General features: G+C 34.8%; 1 protein-coding gene across 2 annotated transcripts in view; it reads left to right on the top strand.

Annotated features, from left to right (window-relative positions):
• Window positions 1–21,943, top strand: part of RB1CC1 (RB1 inducible coiled-coil 1) — a 68,551-nt gene extending 46,608 nt beyond the window's left edge. Inside the window, exons 15-24 of one of the 2 annotated variants that reach the window (XM_082298046.1) lie at window positions 1,831–3,746; window positions 7,574–7,733; window positions 9,918–10,026; window positions 10,143–10,383; window positions 11,959–12,010; window positions 13,021–13,068; window positions 16,028–16,086; window positions 17,843–17,970; window positions 19,535–19,605; window positions 20,423–21,943. In XM_082298046.1, coding sequence (XP_082154172.1) covers window positions 1,831–3,746; window positions 7,574–7,733; window positions 9,918–10,026; window positions 10,143–10,383; window positions 11,959–12,010; window positions 13,021–13,068; window positions 16,028–16,086; window positions 17,843–17,970; window positions 19,535–19,605; window positions 20,423–20,500 — 2,862 coding nt within the window. In that variant the 3' untranslated portion in view covers window positions 20,501–21,943. Of the gene's footprint in view, window positions 1–1,830; window positions 3,747–7,573; window positions 7,734–9,917; window positions 10,027–10,142; window positions 10,384–11,958; window positions 12,011–13,020; window positions 13,069–16,027; window positions 16,087–17,842; window positions 17,980–19,534; window positions 19,606–20,422 lie in introns of both variants that reach the window. The other variant, XM_082298045.1, reaches the window with a different exon arrangement.
• The last annotated feature ends 1,303 nt before the right edge of the window (window positions 21,944–23,246 follow it).

Genomic DNA, 23,246 nt, shown 5'->3' with positions numbered 1-23,246 from the left:
TCAGAGCACTGATACATTCAGAAAACTCTGCATCTCTTCCAGTTTGTGATCCTGATGATCCTGTGCTTATGCCTTAATTCTGTGTGTTACAGATATTTGCCGTATGTATTTTAACTGTGTGTGTTTCACTGTAATTTTCCTAGGAAAAATTGCTTCACTATCCATCCTATTACAGACTTTTTCAGGAATGCATCCTTGGTGGATGCTGAGGCTGTACATTGCTTTTGGCTTGCACTGGGATGTGTTCTGCACTTGCTGAAGCTTAAGGTTTATGTTTTTGTCTTAGGAATCTACAGGTGTATTGTTGGCATTAGGGCTTTTATATTCCTTGTTGTAAATGATAAATGATAGCATAAGATACTAAAGGAGTACAGGCTGATCATTTATTTGTGCCTGGTTCTGGTAGTTATAAAGGTAGTAAAGGATGAAGACTTTATACACTTTGCTTGTTCTGTCAAAAAAAATTTGCAAGCAGTAAATTTACTGTGTTTAATCTATTAAATTGTGAAGTTAAGAAAATCTGTAACTGAATATACCTTTCAGATACATCATGCTGTAAGATAAATTGAGTTTTGGTACATACAGAAAGCTTGAACATCCCAGAACATGGGCTGTTTGCATAGTCTCTAAGGCTGATGTTGATTTTTTTTTTTAAAAACATTTCAGAATGGAGTTTTACTGAATTGCAGGTGCACAGAAGTGCAGGTAACTTGGCTTGAGTTACAACTATTATAGCTATGGTAAATAAAACTTCAGCAGAATTCTCTTGAAGTATAATTTCCATGGCAATATAGAAATATATAGAAATGTATGATGTCTTTGAAATACCAGAGACTGATCTTCAAACATGCAGGTCAGAGCAGGGTATGCACTGGTCCTGGAGATCTTGTTTTATAATTGGTATAGTATTAAACAATAACTGATGATAATGAGATTTAAAGTGTTATCTAATCAAATCAATTTTCCAATTAATTAAGTTTTTAGCCTTTTAAGAATCAAAATCACTGCAACTGATCAGAATTTCTTGGGGACAGTTCCATGAAGGTGGAGAAGCTTTAACTGATGTTTATTCACAAGCTGCTGTTACTCGTGGATTATTCTGGGTGATTTTTCTAACCATTAGCTTTGCAGGTGAATATTGAAAGATCTGGTGCTACAGAATCAGTTTTGGTTATATCCAGGATTTAGAGGCAAAATGACTAAAATTGGGAGCAATGGGAGCACATGAAGGGGGAAAAAATCCAATCTGGCTGTGATTGCTGTGTGTCTTGCATTCTGAAAAGTCAGAATGTTGCTTTTAATTAGAATGTGCCCTTCATTGTACTGTACTAGTTCTACATTCACATGCAGAACAATTGATACGTATTTTTGATATGTTAGTAGACAACAGTTTTGTTGTAGTAAAGATTTTGTAAACCTTAGTTGTGTATTTTAAAAATGGCTGCTTTTTCAATAATAGTATTGGCAATAATAGAATAAAAATGTTTTAGTAACAAAATTATTAGGAAAACTGAAATAAATAGGCTGTTAGGAGCCAAAGCCTGTTTCTGACTGGTAAGATACAGTTGGGTGCGCTCTACATAGGAGTTCTGCCTAGGTGAGCATTTAGTATTTGTGTTTACAAATTATGCTTTTCTGAAACCTAATGGAAATCTCCCTGATTTTCTGCAATTTTTGCTTAAGTTTTAGTAGTACATATTTTGGACTGTTGCAAAAAATAAGGCTGATTTTTTTAAGTTCTTGTTTTGCCTGATAATTTAAAATTAATTTTTAATATTAACAGTTTTGCTTATCACTTCAAGTGTTTATTTCTTGCTTTATAACTTGTAGGCCTCCAATAGTCAAGCATCGCCACAATCTGCTACCACACCAAGGATGGAAAGTACTACAGGAACCGCAATTGCTACCTCTTCAAGAACTCCTCCATCACTCAGTCTTCAGGGTCCCCTGTGTCCTCCTGTGTGTCCCCCAGCTCCATTAGAAGAATTGTCTCCAGACAGCATTGATGCTCATACGTTTGATTTTGAAACCATTGCCCATCCGAACTTGGAGCAAGCTCTTAAGCAAGGATCATTAGACTTGGATTCATTAGCAGAAAGTCCAGAATCTGACTTTATGTCAGCAGTAAATGAATTTGTAATAGAAGAAAATCCAGTGTCTCCTAATGTAATAAGTGACCCACAAAGCCCGGAAATGATGGTGGAATCTCTTTATTCTTCAGTTATCAATGCAATAGACAGTAGACGTATGCAAGATACAAGTTCTTGTGTAAAGGATGTTTCAGCAGAAAATGCTTCTCTCAGTGTTTGTGTGGAGAAGTGTAGGGTTATTGCTCAAGACTCAAAGATACATTTAAGAGGTATAAAGGAAGATCTCTGCCATTTCAGAACACTTGTACAAAAAGAACAGTGTGACTTTTCTAATTCTTTAAAATGTACTTCCTTAGAAATAGTAAATACGATTGAGAAGGTAAAACTTTCACTTGAAAAAACACTAAACGATAAACATCAAAATGAATTACAATGTTTGAAAAGTGAATATGAAACTAAAATTAATAAATTATTGGAGGATGGTGAAGAAAATAAAAAGAAAATCAAAAAGTTAAAAGGTGACCTGTTAGGCCTTGAGGAAGTTCTTCAGACTAAGAACAATGAATTTGCAATAGTAAAGAATGAGAAAGAAGCTGTAGTTTGCCTTCAGAATGAAAAGGACCAGAAATTACTTGAATTGGAATGCCAAATGGAGACACAAAATTCTGAAATTAAGGAACTAAGACAGTCACGTGAAATAGTACTTGAAGACTTGAAAAAACTTCATGTTGAAAACAAAGAGAAACTACAACTCCTGAGGGCAGAACTTGAGAGTTTAGAGCAAAGCCATTTAAAAGAACTGGAAAGCAACCTACAAGCCAGGCATTTACAGGAATTTGAGAAGGTCGTAGCTGAGCACAAGGACTGTTTGGATAAATTAAAAAAAGAGAACCAGCATAGACTTGAACAAATGCAGGAATCTCATGAAGTAGTTATGCAGGAGAAACAACAACAAGTAGAAGAGTTACAGCTCAAGGTTTCAGATCTGTCTGATTTGAGGTGCAAATTAGAAGTTGAACTTGCCCTGAAAGAGGCAGAAACTGATGAAATGAAGCTTCTTTTGGAAGAAAGCAGAAACCAGCAACAAGAGACCTTAAGATCTCAAATTGACAAGGAAACTGAAAGCTTAAAAAAGGAGATAGATAAATTAAACAATAAAATACAAATTAGCAGTGATGAATATCAAGTGGGTTTATCAGAACTAAGGACTCTGATGACTATTGAGAAAGATCAGTGTATTTCTGAGCTAGTAAATAGATATGAAGAAGAATCAAATTTGCTTAGAACTGAATTAAATAAAGTAACGCTTCTTCATCAAAAAACTGCTGAGGCAGAAAAAAGACTTTCAGAGCAAATAACAGAACTACAAAGTAAGTTAGAGTTGGAAATGAGTGCCCTAGAGAAGGAAAAAACAGAAAAGTTGTCTCTCTCTGAGCAGCAGGAAAAATACGAAGCTATTATCCATAAGCTAAAGGAAGAGAAAGAACTGTTAGTATCTAACCAAGAGCAAGACAGGCAGTTGCTCATTCAGAAGCTCAATTGTGAAAAAGAGGATGCAGTACAAACTGCTTGTAAAGAGTTTGAATTACAGAGGGAAGCAGCTGAAAAAGGGCTTTTGGAAAGAATACAACAACTTGAGATGCAAGTGAATCGGAGGTACTGTAAGAATTAAGTTACTGTGTTTTCCTAGTATTTTAAAGTAGTCAGTGTAGTATATTCATGACACACTATCCAGTAAGTAAAACCTCTGTATTTTAATAGTGATTATCTGTATTGGTTTCTATACAAGTTACTTTCATTTTCCAGGTAGTGATGTTCCCATGGCTGTAGTTAATCTCTAAGACTGTAAAATATGTAACACAGTATTATTTTGAGACAGCAGTGAAGGTTTTTCTATTTCATTCTTTTAATGTTACATTGAAGGAGTGTTTCCACAATAGCAAGTTACTTGAAATTCTGATTTTGCTGGTCGCAGCCCCTCTCTCCTTTCCCATCCTTGCTCTGCTCTTGGCACTGTGAGAACATGCAGTGGCTGGCTTTTAGGTTAGGCTGATAACTTTCTTTACTGGCTAGCTGTACACCAGGTTAGTGATATTGGTGGCATGAAAACCTGTGTGGGAATTTATACAGGATTGACTGAGAACTGTGCCGTGGTTACATGGACTTCCATTAACTTTGCTGCCCCATGTACATATTTTAGGGTCTTCAGTTTGAGCTTCATAATGAAACACAAGGGTGCAACATAATCTTAAAGAACATCCTAACATCATTGGTTTTTTTTATTAATTTCTGCAGAGATTTTCCATTTTAGAAAGAAAAATACATTTTTCCCTTGCCAAGAATGCATAGAATTATTCTTTCTGTGTCCTCTTATGTACTTAGCAGTTTGTAATGCCTGCCAGCAGCCTAGATGATTAAGTTATAGAATGGAAATAGTAGAATTTTTTAATGTGACCAATGCTTAGTGGCAAATTTTTTTTTTTAATGCTAGCATTTGTCATTTATGTTCTTGTAGTATGAATCAATGCAGCTGATAGATCTGGTTTGTAAAACATTTTAATAGAGGAACTTTTTCCCAGGTATTAGGCTATACCAGGTATGTGAAATGGGAAAAGATCAATAAGGTGGACAGAATCGGCATAAAAGCAAGAATACTTCAAAAAATGAGTACAGACTTCAGTTAGCTTTTAACTTTTGAATATCAATGTAATGTTAAAAAAAAAAAGGTAGGAGAGGGGTGGTCATGCAGAGTCCCACAGCATAGTCCAAGGGAAATGGGAATATCTGCTTCACTGGAATTGTCTGCTACCTCAGGATTTTCACATGGGAGCAAATCCATCATTATATGATGTTGTTTTAGTGTCTATGTTTGCATGTCAGTGTATGAAAAAATGCATCAGATAATATGGCTTCTTTGAATTAAGATCGGGATAGAATGAAACTTAAGAACAGCCCTTCTTAATTGAAGAAAATATTTACTTAATGATATATGGTGAAATGGGAAGAAAAATGATAAATTCTGTGTTTTTCCTTTTCTGTGTATGAACGCATTGTAGAAATTTGAAGAACTTGACTCAACAGGAAAAAGATGTAGCTGTGTCATCAGGCTTTTTAAAAATCCACCTACATTTAAATTTGAACTTTTGAGCACAGCTGTGTGTATTCTTATCCAAACTGGATAAAACAGAATGTATTTCAAAGAAATACTATCTGCTTCAATCTAAAGAAGTGCTGTTAGTTTGTTACAAGTTCTGCCAAGTAATTTAATTTTTAGTGTGACATTGAAATACATTTTGCCTCCTAAGGCTTGTTTTTATGCCTTTATTCTGCTGTTAGTTTTTTTTTCTCTAGGAATCAAGCTATTCTATTGTTTTATCTCCAAAGGGCATACATGTTAAGTAAATCTGTCCTAATATTTCAAAGTCACTGTTTAGTTGTTTGATTTTGAATTCCTAAAACCCTAAGCTGTGTCAGTAACTTGAGTTGATTTGTTATCCTCGCTCATTGTTTAGCAGTTAACTTGTAATGGTAGAAAACAACTTTTATTTGGCATGTGACTATATGTTTGCTAGATAGGTGTTGTTTTCTCCAAGACTAATGTTATATTAGCCATTCAGAAGGTACAGACAGAGAAAGGGATTGTTAAATTTGACCTGGGTATTGCACTGGTGTCAAGAATTTAGTTTTTGAACTTCCATGAAAACTAAAAAATATATTTAGAGGCAACAAAGTAATGTTTGGTATCCATGCATTACCACGTTATAAAAATTAACGTGGTTTGGTGTGTCTGAAAATGAAGTAATTTTGATTAGGAAAGATAATAAAACTGCAATGCACTTGTAATTCTAGTTACTCTTTCTACACTGTGTAGTACTAGCCAACTGAAAGCCACAATTTCTTCAATGATTTGTTTTTAAGCAATTTGAAAGACTCTGCTGGTTAGTTAAAAGAGTTATAATACTGTGAAGAGTGTTAAAAGCGGAATAGGAATCCCAACTGCTTTGAAAACTGAATTACTGCTTTGGTATTTTCCAGCCACTTCTGTCAGACCATCATAAGTAGTGAAGCTTCTCCATAAAGCACGTGCTCTCTCTCTCTCTCTCTCTCTCTCTTAGCTGGGCTTCATTTAGAAATAAACTGAAATTTAATCAAGCATGAAAATGTTTTCTCAGTGGCACAAAGAAAGATTTGCCTGAGTGTTTCATGACTTTCTTTTCCCTGCTTATCTTACTTCTGACTTCTAGAATGTCAAAGGATTTTTAGCCACTCCAAGAACTTCAGCTGGCTTTCAGAACTCTTTTATTTAAAGCTTCTTATGGGCTTTTTGAGTGCTTAGCTGCTGCACAATAGTTTGTATATTCAGTGTATGCCCATGTGGTAGAGCAGTAACAGTATTGTTAAGTACCTCCTTTGTCATCATAGAATAGTGCAAGTGTTTGCTTGCAAAGAAACCCCAATCTGAAGAGAGATGCTTTTGGTATCTTGAAAACAATAAAGTTAGATATTGTCACTGTTGCTGTAGTTGTTAAGACCTTTGCAGATTAAATATCTAACCCTACTGCCTGTTACAGTGATGAGATCTAAAAACTGGTAATGTGCTAGCATCCTTTGCAGAACAGCAATATCCTTGGCTGTCATTTACAGTCAGTAGTCCAGGCAGCCCATCTGAAAGGCAGATGATTCCTGTTTTGGTACAGTTCAGCTAAGAGCTTTGGGTCTAAATATGATTAATGTCAATATGGTTTAAGTATGATTCTGGTGCAGATGAATAATGGAAATTTAAATAATACATTTTTTCACAAATGTTGCCCAAAAAAGGGGTTTCTCTATTCTAAAGTTCTCCAGGGGGGATTCTTGATAACTCAAGCCAAAACAGAGAAGAGTGCAGTTAGTTTTTTGCTTCAGTGCTGAAAAATATTAGGCCTATGTAACATTGTTTCAAAAGCCATTTAAGGTCATTATCCTTCCTGCCTCTGTGACTGCTTATGGTTTCCTTCACGATCATTAGTGCTGTCCTTCAGGTTCTGCAGTCCAGAGTTTTGAATTTCACGTCTGGATTCCTTAACATCGGATTTACTTCTGAATTGTTTTCATTATGTGATAGTTCCAAAGGCTTTGCATTTTGACATACTAAGTATCTTCATGAAGTCAATCGTTGTTTGTTCTTTTTACCACTTTCCACACCTTCTGTTATGTTAGGAAAAAGTATAAACAAAAGTTCTGCCCTGCAACAAAACTTCAAAGTTAAAGCCATTGTGCTACACTAAAAAAACGTAATGCCCAAGAGTAAGAATTGGTGAGATGTTCATGATTAAAAAGTAGAATTGAAGTTAGTAATGGCTTAATTGTAATACAGTACTTACTAAATATTTCAGACATAATGTGTCAAAATAAACTTCTGACTTTTTGCGTGTGTGCTTATTTCATGTATTGTGGGGCTCGGTATATGCTGCAAATTTAAAGCCTAAACGTTTTCTTTTAAGTCCTCCTGCTGAATCAACTGCTGAATCAAGCTTAGTTGCTGAACTTCAGGAGAAGCTTCAGGAAGAAAAAATGAAGTTCTTAGAGCAACTTGAAGAACAAGAGAAAAGAAAGAATGAAGAAATGCAGAACATCAGGACATCTCTCACTGCAGAGCAGCAAGTAAAGCTGATTTTTTTTAAATTACTTTTGCTCCCATGACAATTGTGTTCTTTTGGTGTTTTGAAGTTAGAGTAGCATTTTCTCTTTTGCTGTGTAACACTTCCACATTCTAAATTTATGTACTTATCTGAAGCCAGAATACGATGTGTCAATGGAATCAAACATTTAAGCATTAAAAAATAACCAAAACAAAGAAACAAACCAAAAAAACCCCACTGAAAACAAACCAAAAGGCCAAACCAATTATCAAACAACTGGCAATCCAGATTCAGTTTTTCTGATTTCTTTTGCTTAAATGCTTGGAATTTATATTAATTTATCTCTTTAACTGCAGAAAGATACCAGTTATTACAAAATTTGTGGACAACACTAAATTAATTATTTGAAATACTGATTGATTTGGGATGCTGCTTACTGGCTTTTAAAGTTTATTAGCGTGGACAAGGTGGTGTTTCGAGGTTCAAAGCATAAATATGGTGTATTTTGAGGTTCAAACAAAGTATGTTGCATTTTACATAATAAACTTAAAGCCACAATGCATGCCACATCTTGATACAAAATCACATTGCACTGGATTAATATTTTACATCCGTATCCATGCATTTTTTCCTTTCAGAACATCGTGAGCCTCTTAGTTTCTGTAGATGAGTCTTGAGTTCTTAAATTAAATCTCTGTTAGTAACAGCTATTATCTACAGCTTTGTTGCATTTAAACACTGAGAAAGGATTTTCTGTTTTAAGCACCTCTCCTTACTGTGGCTGTGGTAGGATCAAATAAGGACAAAGAGACAGGGTGGTGATCAGCCAGCTTGGTGAATGAATGCTATGAATCACTGGGTGCAGGGAACACAAAATTGCAGATGGTTATAAAGAAAGAAATATTATTGAAATTCTTGGCCTTCAAGTGTTAATACTGGAGTTAACCTTATGTAGTAAATCTAACAGGAATTTTTTCCTACTTTGGTAATCATTAGATTTATTTTTTCATCACAATATTCCTCAGTATTCCATTTTCCCCATTATCTAATAGTATTCTTCATTTTTTCAGCAGAGCATGGAAGGGAAGGTTCTGAGGCATTGACAACAAATTCCAGGGAAAGCTGGAACTTTTAAAAAAAACAACAAACAAACAAACAATCCAACTCCCCCCCAAACAGACTCCAGCCAAAGCAAACAAATACCACAAACCCAGAAAAACAGTGTATCAGTCAGTGCTGACAGTTCACTTCACTGGCTCTGCTGGTTACTGAATGTTTTGGGTATTTGGGTATTTAGCCTCTGTCCTTTTTGGTTTTTGTTTTCTTTCCTCTGTGAAGTTTCCTTAGAGGTGTCACTTATGCTTGTGGTATGGGAGTTTTGTTATGCAGATGTATAACAAAGGCTGCTCTGCCCTATGTAAGGTGTGTAGCCCACCAAATAGTTTGCATTTTAAGACTGAGAGTTGATAGACATATATCAAGGCAATCTTAAAATTCACAGAAAAATTAAAATTAACTTGAAATATCCTTTAAATAGATGATTGTTGGCAGGTTTTGTCCCTTCAGCAGCACCCTAAAAGGGTCTAGGGCATAATGGTCAGTAGAAGGATTGAAGAGGCAGAAAGATTTGTCAGGCTGGTACTGAAGGCTATGCTGGCCTCTTTTTATGTTCACCTACTCAAGCTATTAACCAGGATTCATGTGTACCTTTTGCAATAATTTATTGTTCACTGAAGAATTAACGCACGACTTGAAATGTATTTTTAATTCAGTGTGTAGTGTATTGATAACAGTATTTTTCATGGTATGTAACATATCTTGGTGCAGTTCAGATTTATCTTAATAATTTTAATCCTTCAAGTAACTGTTTCAAATATAGAATGTTCAACTGTTTTACATTAACTGGAATATAAAGTATTATATTTAAATAAAAACCCACAACTTAGAGTTTTTAAAATTAATGTATCAGGCTTGAGGGAACTAGAGGCTTAAAAATGAAATTAATTAAAAAAAAGTTTTACAGAGAAACATAAAAATAAATTGTACAGGCATTTTATCTCTTCACCAAAGCAATAAGTTAAAAAGTTTTAATTTCTTTTTTAATTATAATGCAGAAAACTGAAATGCATGCTGTCATTTGTACTATTTTGCATTACATTTTTACAGTACTTTTTTTTTTTCAGTAATACTTCCTTTCTGTTTTCAGACCAACTTTAACACTGTTCTGGCAAGAGAGAAAATGAAAAAAGAAAACATAATTAATGATCTTAGTGACAAATTAAAAGTGCTTACACAACAGCAAGAAAAAGATAAGGGTAAGCAAAGTTCTGAAGAAGTATTCATCTTCTCAAATAGAACTGTTCCATTCTCTACAGATTGGTTTTCAGCCTTAGTGCTGCTGTAATTAAAAGAAATTCTGTTTGTGTCACAGATTTGATTGAAACACTTTCTGAAGATCGTGCTCGCTTACTTGAAGAGAAGAAGAAGCTTGAAGAAGAAGTTAATAAACTGAGAAGTAGTAATTTTTCTCCATCAACCTACTTGGCAGCAGCGTCAGAAGCTTGTGGAGCCTGTGCAGCTGATGTGCCCACTGACACAGACAGATTGGTTGCTGACTTTGGGGCTGAAGGAAGAATGGACTCCACGATGGAAACCAGTATGATGGCTGTGCAGTAAGTATGGGTCATTAGAGTAGAAATACTCAGAGCATGCTCTCGTTCTGGAAATGTGTGCTCTTGAGTGGTGTGAAGTACAGATGAGCATGTTTAACTTTCCTCCTGCCTTTGATGGTCTTCTGAAAATATTCTTTTAAATGTACATGTGCATACAATTGTGGTGTCACAATCATCAGGAATGTGTGGGTTTGTTAACTTTGAAGTATGCAGCCTCAAGGCGAAACTTGGCACCACAATCATGACATAAAAGAATTTACCTAAGTATACAAAATGTAAGTCTAACAGAAGAAAAACTGTAATAGTGAATGAGCTGGGAGGCTGCATGTTACTGGTGTATCTTTTGAACAGTGTCTCACTTCAATGCTACTAGCTTTTTGAAGAGCCCCGACTTCTCCTCCAAACTTTTCACAGAAGTAATGAACCTGACTGGGAAACACAAAAGAGAAGCAAGGTTTTTACCAGAGGAGTAAAAGCAGAATTGTTAGATGTACTTAACATTAAGTTTAGTCAGTGTCCTTCACAACCGATGCTGCCTGACTCACAATCACATACCCAGAGCACTAAATAGCTTTGTGGAAGTGAGGATGAAAGCAGTTTGTGCTTGCCAAACTAAACTTGCACTGATAATAAAATAAGGATGTATCCTATCTTTAGAAAAAGAGCTGTTTCTAATCATTCTAGTCCTGCACTCTGAGAACAGATGTACAAAAAAAATAAAGCTTGTGGACAAAAAAATTATGGCTCAGTGTATGATTAGACAGAAACTTTCACAGGCTTCTGTTGACTGCTTCCTATTACATGAGAGCTAAACAGCCTTAAAACTGAAATAAAGTAATGATTACTATGGCTTAATCTGTTAGCTTTGCTGAGCATTTTGCTTGGATTTATAGCATGTTTCGTCCCAAAACTTGTCCATTTTCTTTTTGCAACCAAATCTATTTGGACTAGAAAATAAATTGTTTCTGCCCTATTAAACTGCTTTTAAAATACATTATAACTGGTTTACAGATTACTGTTTATGTTCTTAAGAAATTACTTGGGATATTAGCATTATTATATTGTGCCCCAATGCTCAGTTTATTGCACGTAAATGGCAACAAGTAGCAAGTTCAATTTAGTGTCTCTACCAGGGAGTACTAGGGCACTTCAAGCTACTCCCCAGCAGCCTTTAAGCTACAGACTAGGAAAATGGGACATCATGGAGCTGAATTGCAATATTGGGGGTTAACTGTCAAAGCATGCAGAGCTGTATCTTTCATCCTGATGTCTTGAAAATGATGCAAAATACCAAGAAATGCCCCCATGTAGCTTGATAAACTAATTGATTACTGAAAATTCACTGGCTTGTTGCAGTAAAGAACCTCATTGGTTGAAAGAAAAGAAAAAAAATCCAAAACACCAAACAGAAATATTGATGCTGATTCTTACTGTTTCTTTCTATGCTGTTCCCTCTGTGCTAGCAAATACATAACACTCTTCACTGAGTGACAATGGCAGGTGGGTATGGAAAAGATAACTTTTGATATGAAGAAAAATTTCATTTTTAACCTATCCATTTTCTTTCTCTTTTAGTGAAAATGTCCATATGTCTGAAGAAAAGCAGAGGATAATGTTGTTAGAAAGAGTGAGTAGATTGTGAGCTTAAGTGTTACAACTAAGAACTTCACATGTATATATTTTTTAAGTAATGCTGTGGTCAGTTATATACGCTGATGCAATATAGTGTCTGCAAGGATTATGAATACGATTATAAATATGATTTCAGGGAATGTTTTTTCATTGTACTCTTGGATCAGTATAATTCACTGAAGTAATTCAAGATAACAGTTAAAAGATTACTCTTGGCCTATCTTTGTTGTGTTTATGTAGGCTTTAGTATGAATGACTATAGTGTAATACCACTTCTTAGGAGTGACAGATCATTGATCCAGAGAATTTCTATAGAAAAAAAAAAGTTGCAATTTCTTTTGATTGACTGGTTTCTCATGGAAGTGGGTATTGTAGGCTGTATTCTTGGTAAAATGTGAGATTAACCCCTAGTAGTTAGATTGGAGTATTTCAGATTTTAGTAATTTTTAACTGCTCAGTCATATCTAACTTCATCTCAGTTGTCTTTTAAGTTTACTTAAAAAAAAGAAAAAAGGCGTCTTTAGCTTTTGGCTTTCTAGGATCACTTGGACTAAAATCTGTGACCAAATAAAGAACAGGAATGCTTTCTGTTAGTGGATTGTGACACTGTATGATGCAGCTGCCTGGATGTTTTTGACTACAAGCACATACATGCTTTATTCTGTCATCTGATTACATAGGATTTGTCATGGGCAGAAGCTATAACATAGTAATACATTACATTTCTTTTGCCATTCTATCAGTGACATGTTTTTCTAACTGAAAGAAAAGTATGAGTATGGAGGTAAACATAGTTTAGCAGTGGGTTTTGTAGTACTGGGATAATTGCTAGACTTAAATTTTTTTTGCGTGTATTTTTTCAAAAGATATTTTGGTAATTGTTATAGCACTGAAAGATGTGGTATTGTACAAGTAGTTGGGCTCTAGTCGTACAGTAACTATTTTTTTATGTTTGTACTGTAAGAGGTATAATAACCAGTTAATCAGATTAAGATTTTCTTTTAGACTTTGCAGTTGAAAGAAGAAGAAAATAAGAGATTAAATCAAAGATTGGTAAGTATTTGTGCAATGCATGTTTTAAGCCTCATGAGAAAATAAGAAAAGCTTAAAAATTTAAGTTTGTTAAAATCTAAAAATGTTTTTTTATTAACTTAAGAAATGTTTTAAGTGTTAAGGCAAGTGGTAAATAGATAACCTCATAACCTTCCAGAGGTCCTTAGTCTTCTCCTGGAAAAAGAGTCACAGGACTGGAGAGTGACTTCTTCCCAAAGAACACAGAGCATCCAGGCTTGGGGTAGGGGGTGTTAATTTCCAGGGCACCATGACTCAGTTTTCAGCAACAGTAGATCAAAGGCCAGTTTACAAGAAGGTAAATATGCCTGCACTTTAAACATAATTGGGAATGTTAGCAATAACTTCTAGACTGGCTTGGGAAAACTGCACCTCTCAGCTTTGTAAGGTGTGAAACTAATTCTGCCTAGCAGCTGGAAATTCAGGCAGCCACCATATGAAATGCTCAAATACAGGAAATGCCTATGGAAGGAAAAAGAATGTAGTGACAGAGGGCCCTGGACTATAAATTCTTCTCCTGTTTTTTTATTCCCAGTTTATCCTTGTTAGCAGGTCTCAATATTAAGTCTTAAAAAAAAATTCCTGTGTGTATAGGAAACAGACACATCCTTTGGGTGGACTGGCCGTGGTGATCTCACTTTCTTTAAGTGACAGGTGATACCTAGAAGTTTGGTAGGAACTGATATCTGTATAGTGGGAAGTTACATTTCATACCAGGTGTAAGAAAGGATAGCAAGACATCTAAAAGTATAATTTTTAAAGGAGCGTTTTTAATTCAGAATGTCAGTGCAGTGCACAGGATTTACTTAGGTGTAGTTTTCATGCTACAGTAAAACTCAAAACACATTGGACAGTTTTCTAAACCTCTCTGTAGATTTCTTGAACCAAACTCTTGATCTCTTGTCATCTCAGAGTGAAATAAAATGGAAGAAACACTGTGTACAAGACAAATAGAAGGTTATTCTTGTTATGACTAATACAGAGCCACGTAGGAGGAATTGGCAGTTCATTGGTCTCTAAAGTGATTCAAATTTGATTTCTAACTGGGCATAGGAACTTCTTATCTTTTCAATTCCTTATTTAGAAAATGAGTTTTTTCATAGATAAGTTTATTATTTGTCTCTTCATCTTTCTTTCCCTCTCCCCCTCCTTTTAAATGCACTTCTGAAATTGCAATACGCATCAACACTTAAATACCAGTGTTTATTTCTATTGAGATACTTGAAATGAGGTCAGAAGGCATTCTGTGTGAAAAAGAAAATCTTCATAGGTTACTGGCTTTTGCAGAAGAACTTGTGGGTTACTTCTGCAAGGAACAAAAAGGAACTCCTTTTAATACTTGGAATGTTATTACAGGATTTCTGTTACATTAAATGAATTATTGAGAAAGGGAAACATTTTTTCAGTCTAAAGGTTGTACTCATAAAACATTCCTTACTAGGTTTTAATGGAATTATTTTCAGCATTCTAATTTGTTCTGTTTTTCTTGAAGTTAGAAATCAAGGAAAAATACAGAAATCAAGCTATTTCGTGTTTTATTTTAACACTTACTCCATTTTTAAAAAACAGCAAGAAAATACCTGGTCTTTATATCTGAAGAGAACTCTCAAACACTTTTGTGAACAGTCTAAGCAAATTTGACAAATTTCATGCTAGCTGCAACTTTTTCAAGAAAGAAAAGTAGCCTCTAACAAAAAAAAAAATCTGAAGTTGGATCCTGTAAAGAAAACTGCTGAACGTGTCTTCAGAATTTGAGAGCTTTCTGTGATATACTGCATTCAATTTGGACCCATTCTTTGAAGAAATGAAGAAAATGAGCTGTGAATAGTCTTCAAGCTCATATGAAGACAGGCTGGTACTGCCTCTGGGGAAGGCAGGGGGCAAGATTGACAATAGGAAGGAAATACCCTGTAGGGAACAGTATTTGAGTTACAGCTGAAAATTCATGTGCTAAACTTCAAGTATGAGCAATCTAGATTTGAATAGCATGTAAAAATGGTCCAGGAAGTAGGAATGTATGGAAAATCTGCAGGACCTCTAGTCAGAGTTTCTGTGGAGCAATTATGAATTGTTTTTTGTAAGGAGGTTACCAGAGGGTAATAGAACAGATACATTCATATCAGATCAGCTTCTCCAGCTACTTGCCTCCACTGGGACAGGTATTCCTTCAGAGGTAGAAGTAGCGTTAGGTATTGTCATTTCAGGTTATTGTAGTTATTGTAGAAACTGTGTGTACACTTTTATTAATTTTTAGGTCTAGTTTATCCTATTGAAAGTTGGTCCATGTACCAGTATTAATTAATTCAAACAGAATTAAAGGCAAATATTATACATACAGGAGATAATTCTTATGTCCAAAAACTCACATAATGAAGCCTTTCTTTGGTCTTACTAAACAAAGAATTATAGACTCCAGTTTTATTCCAGAGAGTGCTGCTCTGTTTATTACAATAAGCTTTATATTTTGTGACAGCGCCTAGAAAAACTGAGAGACCATGTTGAGTTCAACATCTAGAGTTTAATTGTAATAAACATGTTTAAACTCCAGTGTTCTACCATCAGCTTTTTCTAATGCCCTTGGGTAACTGTATTAGAATGGATCATAGGTCTTGTGTATGCTCAGAATGAATCTTCACTGGCACTGATCTGAAAAGCACTTCCCCATTCTAAATAATGAGGGAGAAATTAGTTATGCAAGAAATTTCATAATCAAAGGTAGCTGTTAAAAGAAAAAGCACTATAGTGGAAACCAAAAACAAACCACAAACAACCAAACTTAATACAGAACAGGATGACAAAAGTATGTTGAGTTTTCTGAGTGAATATAAAATCTGCGAGACAGGCACTGCTTGAAATTGATCAAAAATTATTTTCCCATATTCTTACCTGCAATATACATTTCATCATAGCAAGTACTTTATAGCTTTTTTCTTTTTTATAGATGTCCCAAAGTATGTCGTCAGTATCCTCAAGACATTCTGAAAAAATAGCAATTAGAGAGTAAGTAGATGTTAAATTTCATTTAAGTAGATGGATATGTTTTCAATAAAATAAGTGTGTAGTGAATGTTACAATTCTTCTGTTCTTGCTCTGTGGTGAAAAGATGCATAGATCTCTATAATTCAGCCATCACCTATTCAGCCATCCCAGTTGAGCATAAATCAAATTTTATAAAACCTTTTTATAAACAAAAAAACGGCCTTTTTGAACTGTCAGTGACTTTTTTGAATTCTGTACTTTGTGGAATTTCTAGAATTCTCTGAGGTTTTTTTTAGATTACTTGTTTGTTTATCTGTAACCTTGAAGTCATGCTAAGAAAAGATAGAAGGAAATCTGTTCACCCTGAATATGCATAGTGCTGTATTATATTTGAAGAGAAGTCTTACCTTCCTGAAGTCTTCAAAGTTCTTGGCTTGCTCTGACAGAATGAAATAAAATTAACTCAAACATTTTGTTAGGTATTCTCAATCTGTTAGCAGTTGCATGTAGAATTGTTGCTGGAAACAGAAGTATTCTTTTAAAATGTGAAAGCTACAAACAACTTCTTAATTAATATTAGGCTTATAAATTACTAATATAAAAAAGCTTTTTAGAAAGAAAACTGGCACAGATTATTCTGTTAATGTTTTTTGAATTACACCAATTTCCATTTTTGCTGTAACAAAGTTAGCACTTGAAGAATCGTTTTTTTCCCTTTAGCATCTGAAAATTGTGGCAAGTGTCTTGGTAGTTTTTGGGGAGGAAAATGTTGCGAAAGAAGAATTTATCTGTCTAATACAGATGATTTTAAGTCACTATAGCCTGTCTTCATAATGCGTCCAGGCAGAAAAGTTTGGAGTATTGTTTATTTAATCCAAAAATGAACTTCAAAGATGATGACCTAAATTTCTCTAAATTTACTCAGTTGACTGACTGTGTATCTGTAGTTTCCTTCTCTGGAGAAGTTTTTCACTTTCTTTGCACTTCGTCCCTCATCCCCAAAATAGTAGTAATATTTATTCTTAGAGTCCCCTCATGATCTAATGCTTAATTTGTAGCCATTTTAGACTTTATTAATGGGTGAATAATTTACTTGCAAGACATTTGCACTGTGGAACAAGAAGCTTGGAGACAGTAGTCGTTCTTTGAATTCTGTTATTGAAACTTCGCATGAGAACTTGGTGGCTTCCTGTGTTACCTTGGTGTCAGGAAAAAGCAGAGTTTTAGGACTTTTTACGTAGTCGCCACAGTGTTTCTTTGGCTTTTCATCATTCGATCAAAGATGAACACTTCATCCCTTCTTTGTCTTGTGTGCTTAAAACTTTTAAGATTGAAAGCTGCATAAATGTTTTTGCTGTATTTTTCTGTGTTCAAATTGGCTTCAGTTTAAAACATCAAAAGAATGTTTGTAAACACCAGTGCAGTGATGGTTAACTGAAGTACCAGTGAATAAAAATAATGCAAGATCGAAACATTAGTATTTTGTTATGTACTTCTGATTATATTTTAAAGCAAAACTCACAGTTCTTTTGAAAAAAATAATTTGAGCTGATGGGTGTAGAACATTTCAAAATCACTTTTTAAAGATAGCCTGCTTTTGTTGACTTCAGAAAATAGGAAATGTATATAAGTTGGCGCAGCAAGTGGAAACGTCTGTTACCATTCAACTTAGTCTGTCTCAGGCAATACATGGGAGAAAAAATGTAGTGTAATTAATGTAGTTTCAAGCTTCTATGCTTTTTTTAGTTAAGTTCTGTGATTTTATTTTTTTTCCCAGTTTTCAGGTTGGCGATTTGGTTCTTATTATCTTGGACGAAAGGCATGACAACTACGTGTTGTTTACTGTTAGTCCAACCTTGTATTTCTTGCACTCAGAGTCCCTTGCTGCATTGGATCTCAAACCAGGTGAGTGTGGTAAGTGTCAGATTTTTTTCTAATTATTATCTCCTCTTACAAATAACACTCTTAACTTTCTAACACTAAGTGATTTTATAAATATGTATGTGATAAACACAAGAAGCATGTATTATAGATAGTTGTCAGCTATCTTTGTAGCTTTTGCTACTTGTTCTGATGCAAAATATTTTTCAAGGCGGAACATTTTTAATTAAAAATTTATAGAGATGTTTAGGGCCTTGGAAAAGTAGGGAAAATACCTGCATCTTCAAAGTGAGCTGTAAAAAAACAAAAAAAGAGGGAGAAAATGCCAATTTCGTACACACACAGGGTTTGTTAACATTCCCATCAGGCTGCTTTAACTACTCAGTAGCATGAATAATAAATAACAAAATGTAGACAACAGTATATGGGAATTTGCAAGCAATATTTTTGCTCGTAGTTTTTCCACCAAGTTAAGATAGTATTTATTAAAATTTTTCAGAGAAGACTTTCAGTATTTATTTGTTTTTGTTCAGGTTGCTGGCACATTTACTTTTTTTCTCCCTTAATCTTCAAGGCTCTTTATTGGTTGTTTTTGGCAGCTATCTAAACTTAGCTAAATTGAAATCTTTTTAAATGAGGAAAAGTAACAGTGCTTTGCACTAAGCCACGAGCTACATGAAGTGGATTCATGGGAATACCTTTGAGCTGTCGTGGTTTTTTGCAAACCCACCTGTGCTCCCAACTTTGTAGAAATGTCTAAGAATATGCATCAAAAGAAAATTTATATTAATTCTACTTTATCAGTGAAAGTTTCTATGTTATTGCATGTCACAAGCTGCTAAATAATTTCCCTGAGCAGACTCACTGTAGATTGCACTTATGATGAAAGATGATAGATCTTAAATAACTGTGTAGTCTCCAGAAGACCACTAAGGCCTAGCTGGATTCTGAGTCTGCTGAAGGATCTGTGCCATGTGTCATCTGTGAAACATAAGGAGAAAGTGCCTATCTGACTTCCAGATGTAATACATTCTGAGCTATGGCATTAGTAGTGCATTCATAGCTGTGTGAAATATGGTAGGCTTTCCTTACTGGTTTTTTTACCTGTATAAGGTAAAAGCCATTTCAGTTTGTACGTTACTGTGAGTAGTTAATTCACTGACCTGTTTTCAAATGGACTTAGCTTGTTCCATTCCTTACCACTTGCTGAACAGAGTTAATCTCAAATCTGAGAAAACTGCACGTAAAACAAACAACATACCAGTTGCCTGAGGGACACATTTGTCTCTGTCTCAGTACTTCAGGAAACCATGTCTTGATTCTGTTCCTGCATCAGGGAAGTGGGGAAAATGAAATTCAGTACACTAGTTGTATTTGTGATGGGTTAAAATTGGTGTGGACCTAGGTACTGCAAATTATTGTTTTAAGGGCCACCAAAATGTTGCATTTAAACTTGATCTTACTTAATGTTTTTATTTATTTAAAAAACTGAGTTTTTTAAAGAATTTCTGCTTTTAATGAAAATATAATGTAATATCCTGGTACCTGTAGTTGCTTATCCAAAATATTAAATATATTTTCTCTTTAGCATCAGGTGCATCTAGGAGACCTTGGGTGCTAGGAAAAGTGATGGAAAAGGAATATTGCCAGGCAAAAAAGGTAAGAAAATAGTAATGAAAAATCATCTATGATTAATAGAGAAAAAGTCAGTTTTAATATTTGTAATGATGCCTTTTCCTGGTCTTGAAATCAAGGATTACAAACACAGTTAGAAGGGAAAGGAGTTTTACCTTGGTATTTATTTTAAGGACCCTTAGGTGCACCATGTCCAGGTGGAATGCACTGAAATGCACACCACAATGCACACCCACAATCGATCTGGTATAACATTACAGGTCTTACTAATTAGCATATCTATCAAAAATTCCCCAGTGAGAGGCTGGAGTGAGCCCCCCCTCCCCAAGGAACCTTCCCCTGGATGGTTCTATCTTGGTTTACAGAATATGTTCTGGAGAGGACCTTGGGGTCTGGGGCATTCTGACCCCTAACTATGAAACTTCTAAGATGTTTAGTCTCCCAGCTTGACAAATAAGTCTAAGAATGTAGGCTAAAAACCACTAAGAATACAAAAAAATTATAAAACGGTATATAAAAGGAGTATAAAAAAAAAGGCAAAAAATCATCATGGCATCAATAACACTTGTGACAAATTCTCCCTGCATAAGAAGTTAGATGAAAATTGTCCTAAGTTCTGCTATTCCTGCTCTTCTTTTGAGTCAGTGAATAGCAAGAGTAGGGGAACCAGAGAAGAGGTGAGTGAGCAGTGGGTTAGGTATTTACATCCACACTGCCCAGAGCTTTGCCAGACTCCTGAGGGTCTCCTGAATACTGAATAATGAGAATCAGTTTCGGCTTAAAAATACAAAAAATCAGTAGAATAATCCCACATTTTAATTTTTTTTTCTTTTTTTTATAGGCACAAAACAGATTCAAAGTTCCTTTGGGTACAAAATTCTACAGAGTGAAAGCAGTACCATGGAACAAGAAAGTATAACAAAACAAAGTTTTAGTTCATTCTGTCTCCGTTCTTTTTTTGACTCATCCTTCAGTGCTCGTTCATCGCTCCCAATATCAGGCCATCTTTTTATACTGAGGTCATGTGACAAGATACGTCATTGATGTACTGCTTTTACTTTTTAACAGGTGACATTTTAGAAACAAGAAATTCATCAAAAACTCTGGCCCTAACTGCTTCGATTTTTTTACCCAGATAACTTTAAGAGTGTGGACCAAATGAGTTCATTTTCTCGAAGGGCAGCCACATGAAACATGGTTTGTTTGCCATGTTAATTGCCTGTTAAATATACATTAGCTTGTATTTAGATGTTAAATGTTAGTTACCATTATTACCAGCATATGTCCTTTTGTGAAATCATTATCAAAGTACTTGCACTCTTTAACAGATTCTTTATATGTGTAAAATTCATCAACTATTTAAGAGGGTGTTCATTGCATGCAGATAATCATATAATTTTTCTTCAACATGAGTTTGCCTCAGTAGATGAATAAAAATAACTACTGCAGCTTGTTTCATTACATGAAAATGCTCTTTAATGTTAAAAAACCCTTGTAATTTGATGGACTGATTTTGAAAATCAGTCACAGTTAGATCTGCAATCTTCAAAAGCACTTTCGATGGATTGATCACACAGATTCTGAAGGGAAGACACCTGTGCCGTTTGTTCAAAGTGAAGCACTTGTTCTTCCCAACAAAACAGAAGTCTTGTATTAATCTATTTAGAAAAATCATATTGATGAAATTGTATTTCATGGTTGAGTTTCAGGAAAAAACTCATTGTACATTAACCATACAAGAGTCATTTAAGTAACAAATTATTGTAATTGTAAAAGACATGTAGAATTTTAAAACAATAAAGATTTGAAACTGTATGTGTTTGAAGTATTTGTGTGCCTTTTAAATATTATCTCTAATATTTATTTCATGTTAATCTGTTGCAGCTTCTCTGTGATTTCTCCAGTGGTTTCATTACGTAGAAATACCTAAATTTTCTATGAGAGATAGTAATTTTCAAAAACATTTGGGAATTACAAGAATTACCTTGTAATCATAAAAAAGAATTTAGGTAGACCGAAATTTCACTTTTGTCAGCATATTAAATGGATAAAGGACATTTTTTAAGTAGTTATACTGCCTACATTTTTAAAATGTAGTCTTATTTATTTTATTTTTAATAACAGTATAAAAGGGATGTACTATAAATATGTAGCCAATGGAAAGTGAAATTATGAGTTCAGCTATGAGCTTATGCCTAGGACTCAATCCATAGTTACTCAGCTGTGATTTATCTCCATGTGAGGAGTGGAAGAGGAAGAGCTAAAGAAATGGTCACATGAAAATCTCAATGCTTCTGCTCATATGTTGCAAATAATATTTCTCTAGACTAACCAGTCCACTTGAACACCCAGAAACATCTGTATATGCTTTATTTAAAATTTTGTTCCATAACAATTTTAAGTTAGATTTTTATGAAATGCATGGGCTTGTAATTGTATCATATCTTTGAGTAAATAAATCTAAGACAATTGATCTGTGGAAAACAGAATGTCATTTCGTCAAGTTGCATTCTTACCTGGTTGATAAATTTACTAGTTGATGTACTGGCTTTTTAAAATTAGTTCTCAAATGTGCCTTATTCTTCAAGAACAGTATTACCGTAGTTGAGTACTGCCCAGTGTCAAATTTGCAAATACCATAAATCTATAGGACAGGTTTAATGCATAAAAAAGCAAACCAAAGCAACAACCCATGATGTAATGCTTTTAATCATTGAATTTTTTACCTTTGATGCTAGAGGATTTTAGCTTTTATATTTTTCGTATATTTGTGATCCTGCAATTCTTTAGTGTATAATTCTAAACTCCATATACAGTGTTAGCTACTGTTCTCCCATCTTGGTCAGACAAAACAATTCCTCTCTAGGCCTGGGAATCAAGGATACCTCACTGTCTTAGGCCCCAAGAAATGTAAACAAAAGTTAGCTGGGGGGGAGCAAACTTGGGGTAAATGACTTCATTACCTGAAGCCGTAATTGGAAGATTAACCCCCAATATGCAAATGGACCAAACTTATAAAAATATGGGAACCTGTGACCCATCATCCATTTTTGGGTGTAGCCCCTGGGTGGCTTCATCTACCCTAAATGTACCTGAAGGCCCTTCAATAAATATAACTGCTTTTTATTCTCTTAATTTTGTCTGGCCTCTGTTTTTAGGTAGTCCCATAAAGCATCACCTTCAACTAAATGGGAATTCTGTCTGCAATTTGGTGCAGTCTTGTTCCTTAAGTCAATGGAGTCACAAGTGTTTTAAGAAGTTACACACATAGCATAACTCATTTCTTTTAATATGCCAAGTGTTAAGAAGCCTTGATGTCTTTTACTCATTGACAAAACTTTCCCAGCCTCAGATACTATTGCTATGAATGTTACCAGTCTTCCAAGGATTAGTTATTCCTTGGAAGCCATCAGGCTTTGCTAAGAGGCACAGAGCCCTTCCATTTCTGGGAGGACAGTTGCTCCCTGAAGTAGCAGCTATGCATCTGTGTAGCAAGGGGCAATCCAGCACTATAACATAAGACCCCACTCTTCTGTTATTGAATAGTCTATTTCAAAGATGAGTGAAATGTTACCTAGAACTTTGTCCATGGAGGAAAGGATGTGTTGTTGGTCAATTTCTTCCAAAGTGGATAAAACTGCTAATTTGATGATGGCCCTACATGA

Source organism: Coloeus monedula (assembly GCF_965178545.1).
Source record: "Coloeus monedula genome assembly, chromosome: 1".
Classification (NCBI taxonomy): Eukaryota; Metazoa; Chordata; class Aves; order Passeriformes; family Corvidae; genus Coloeus; species Coloeus monedula.
Note: the sequence above shows the minus strand (reverse complement) of the source record. Positions and strands in the feature narration are given on the sequence as shown.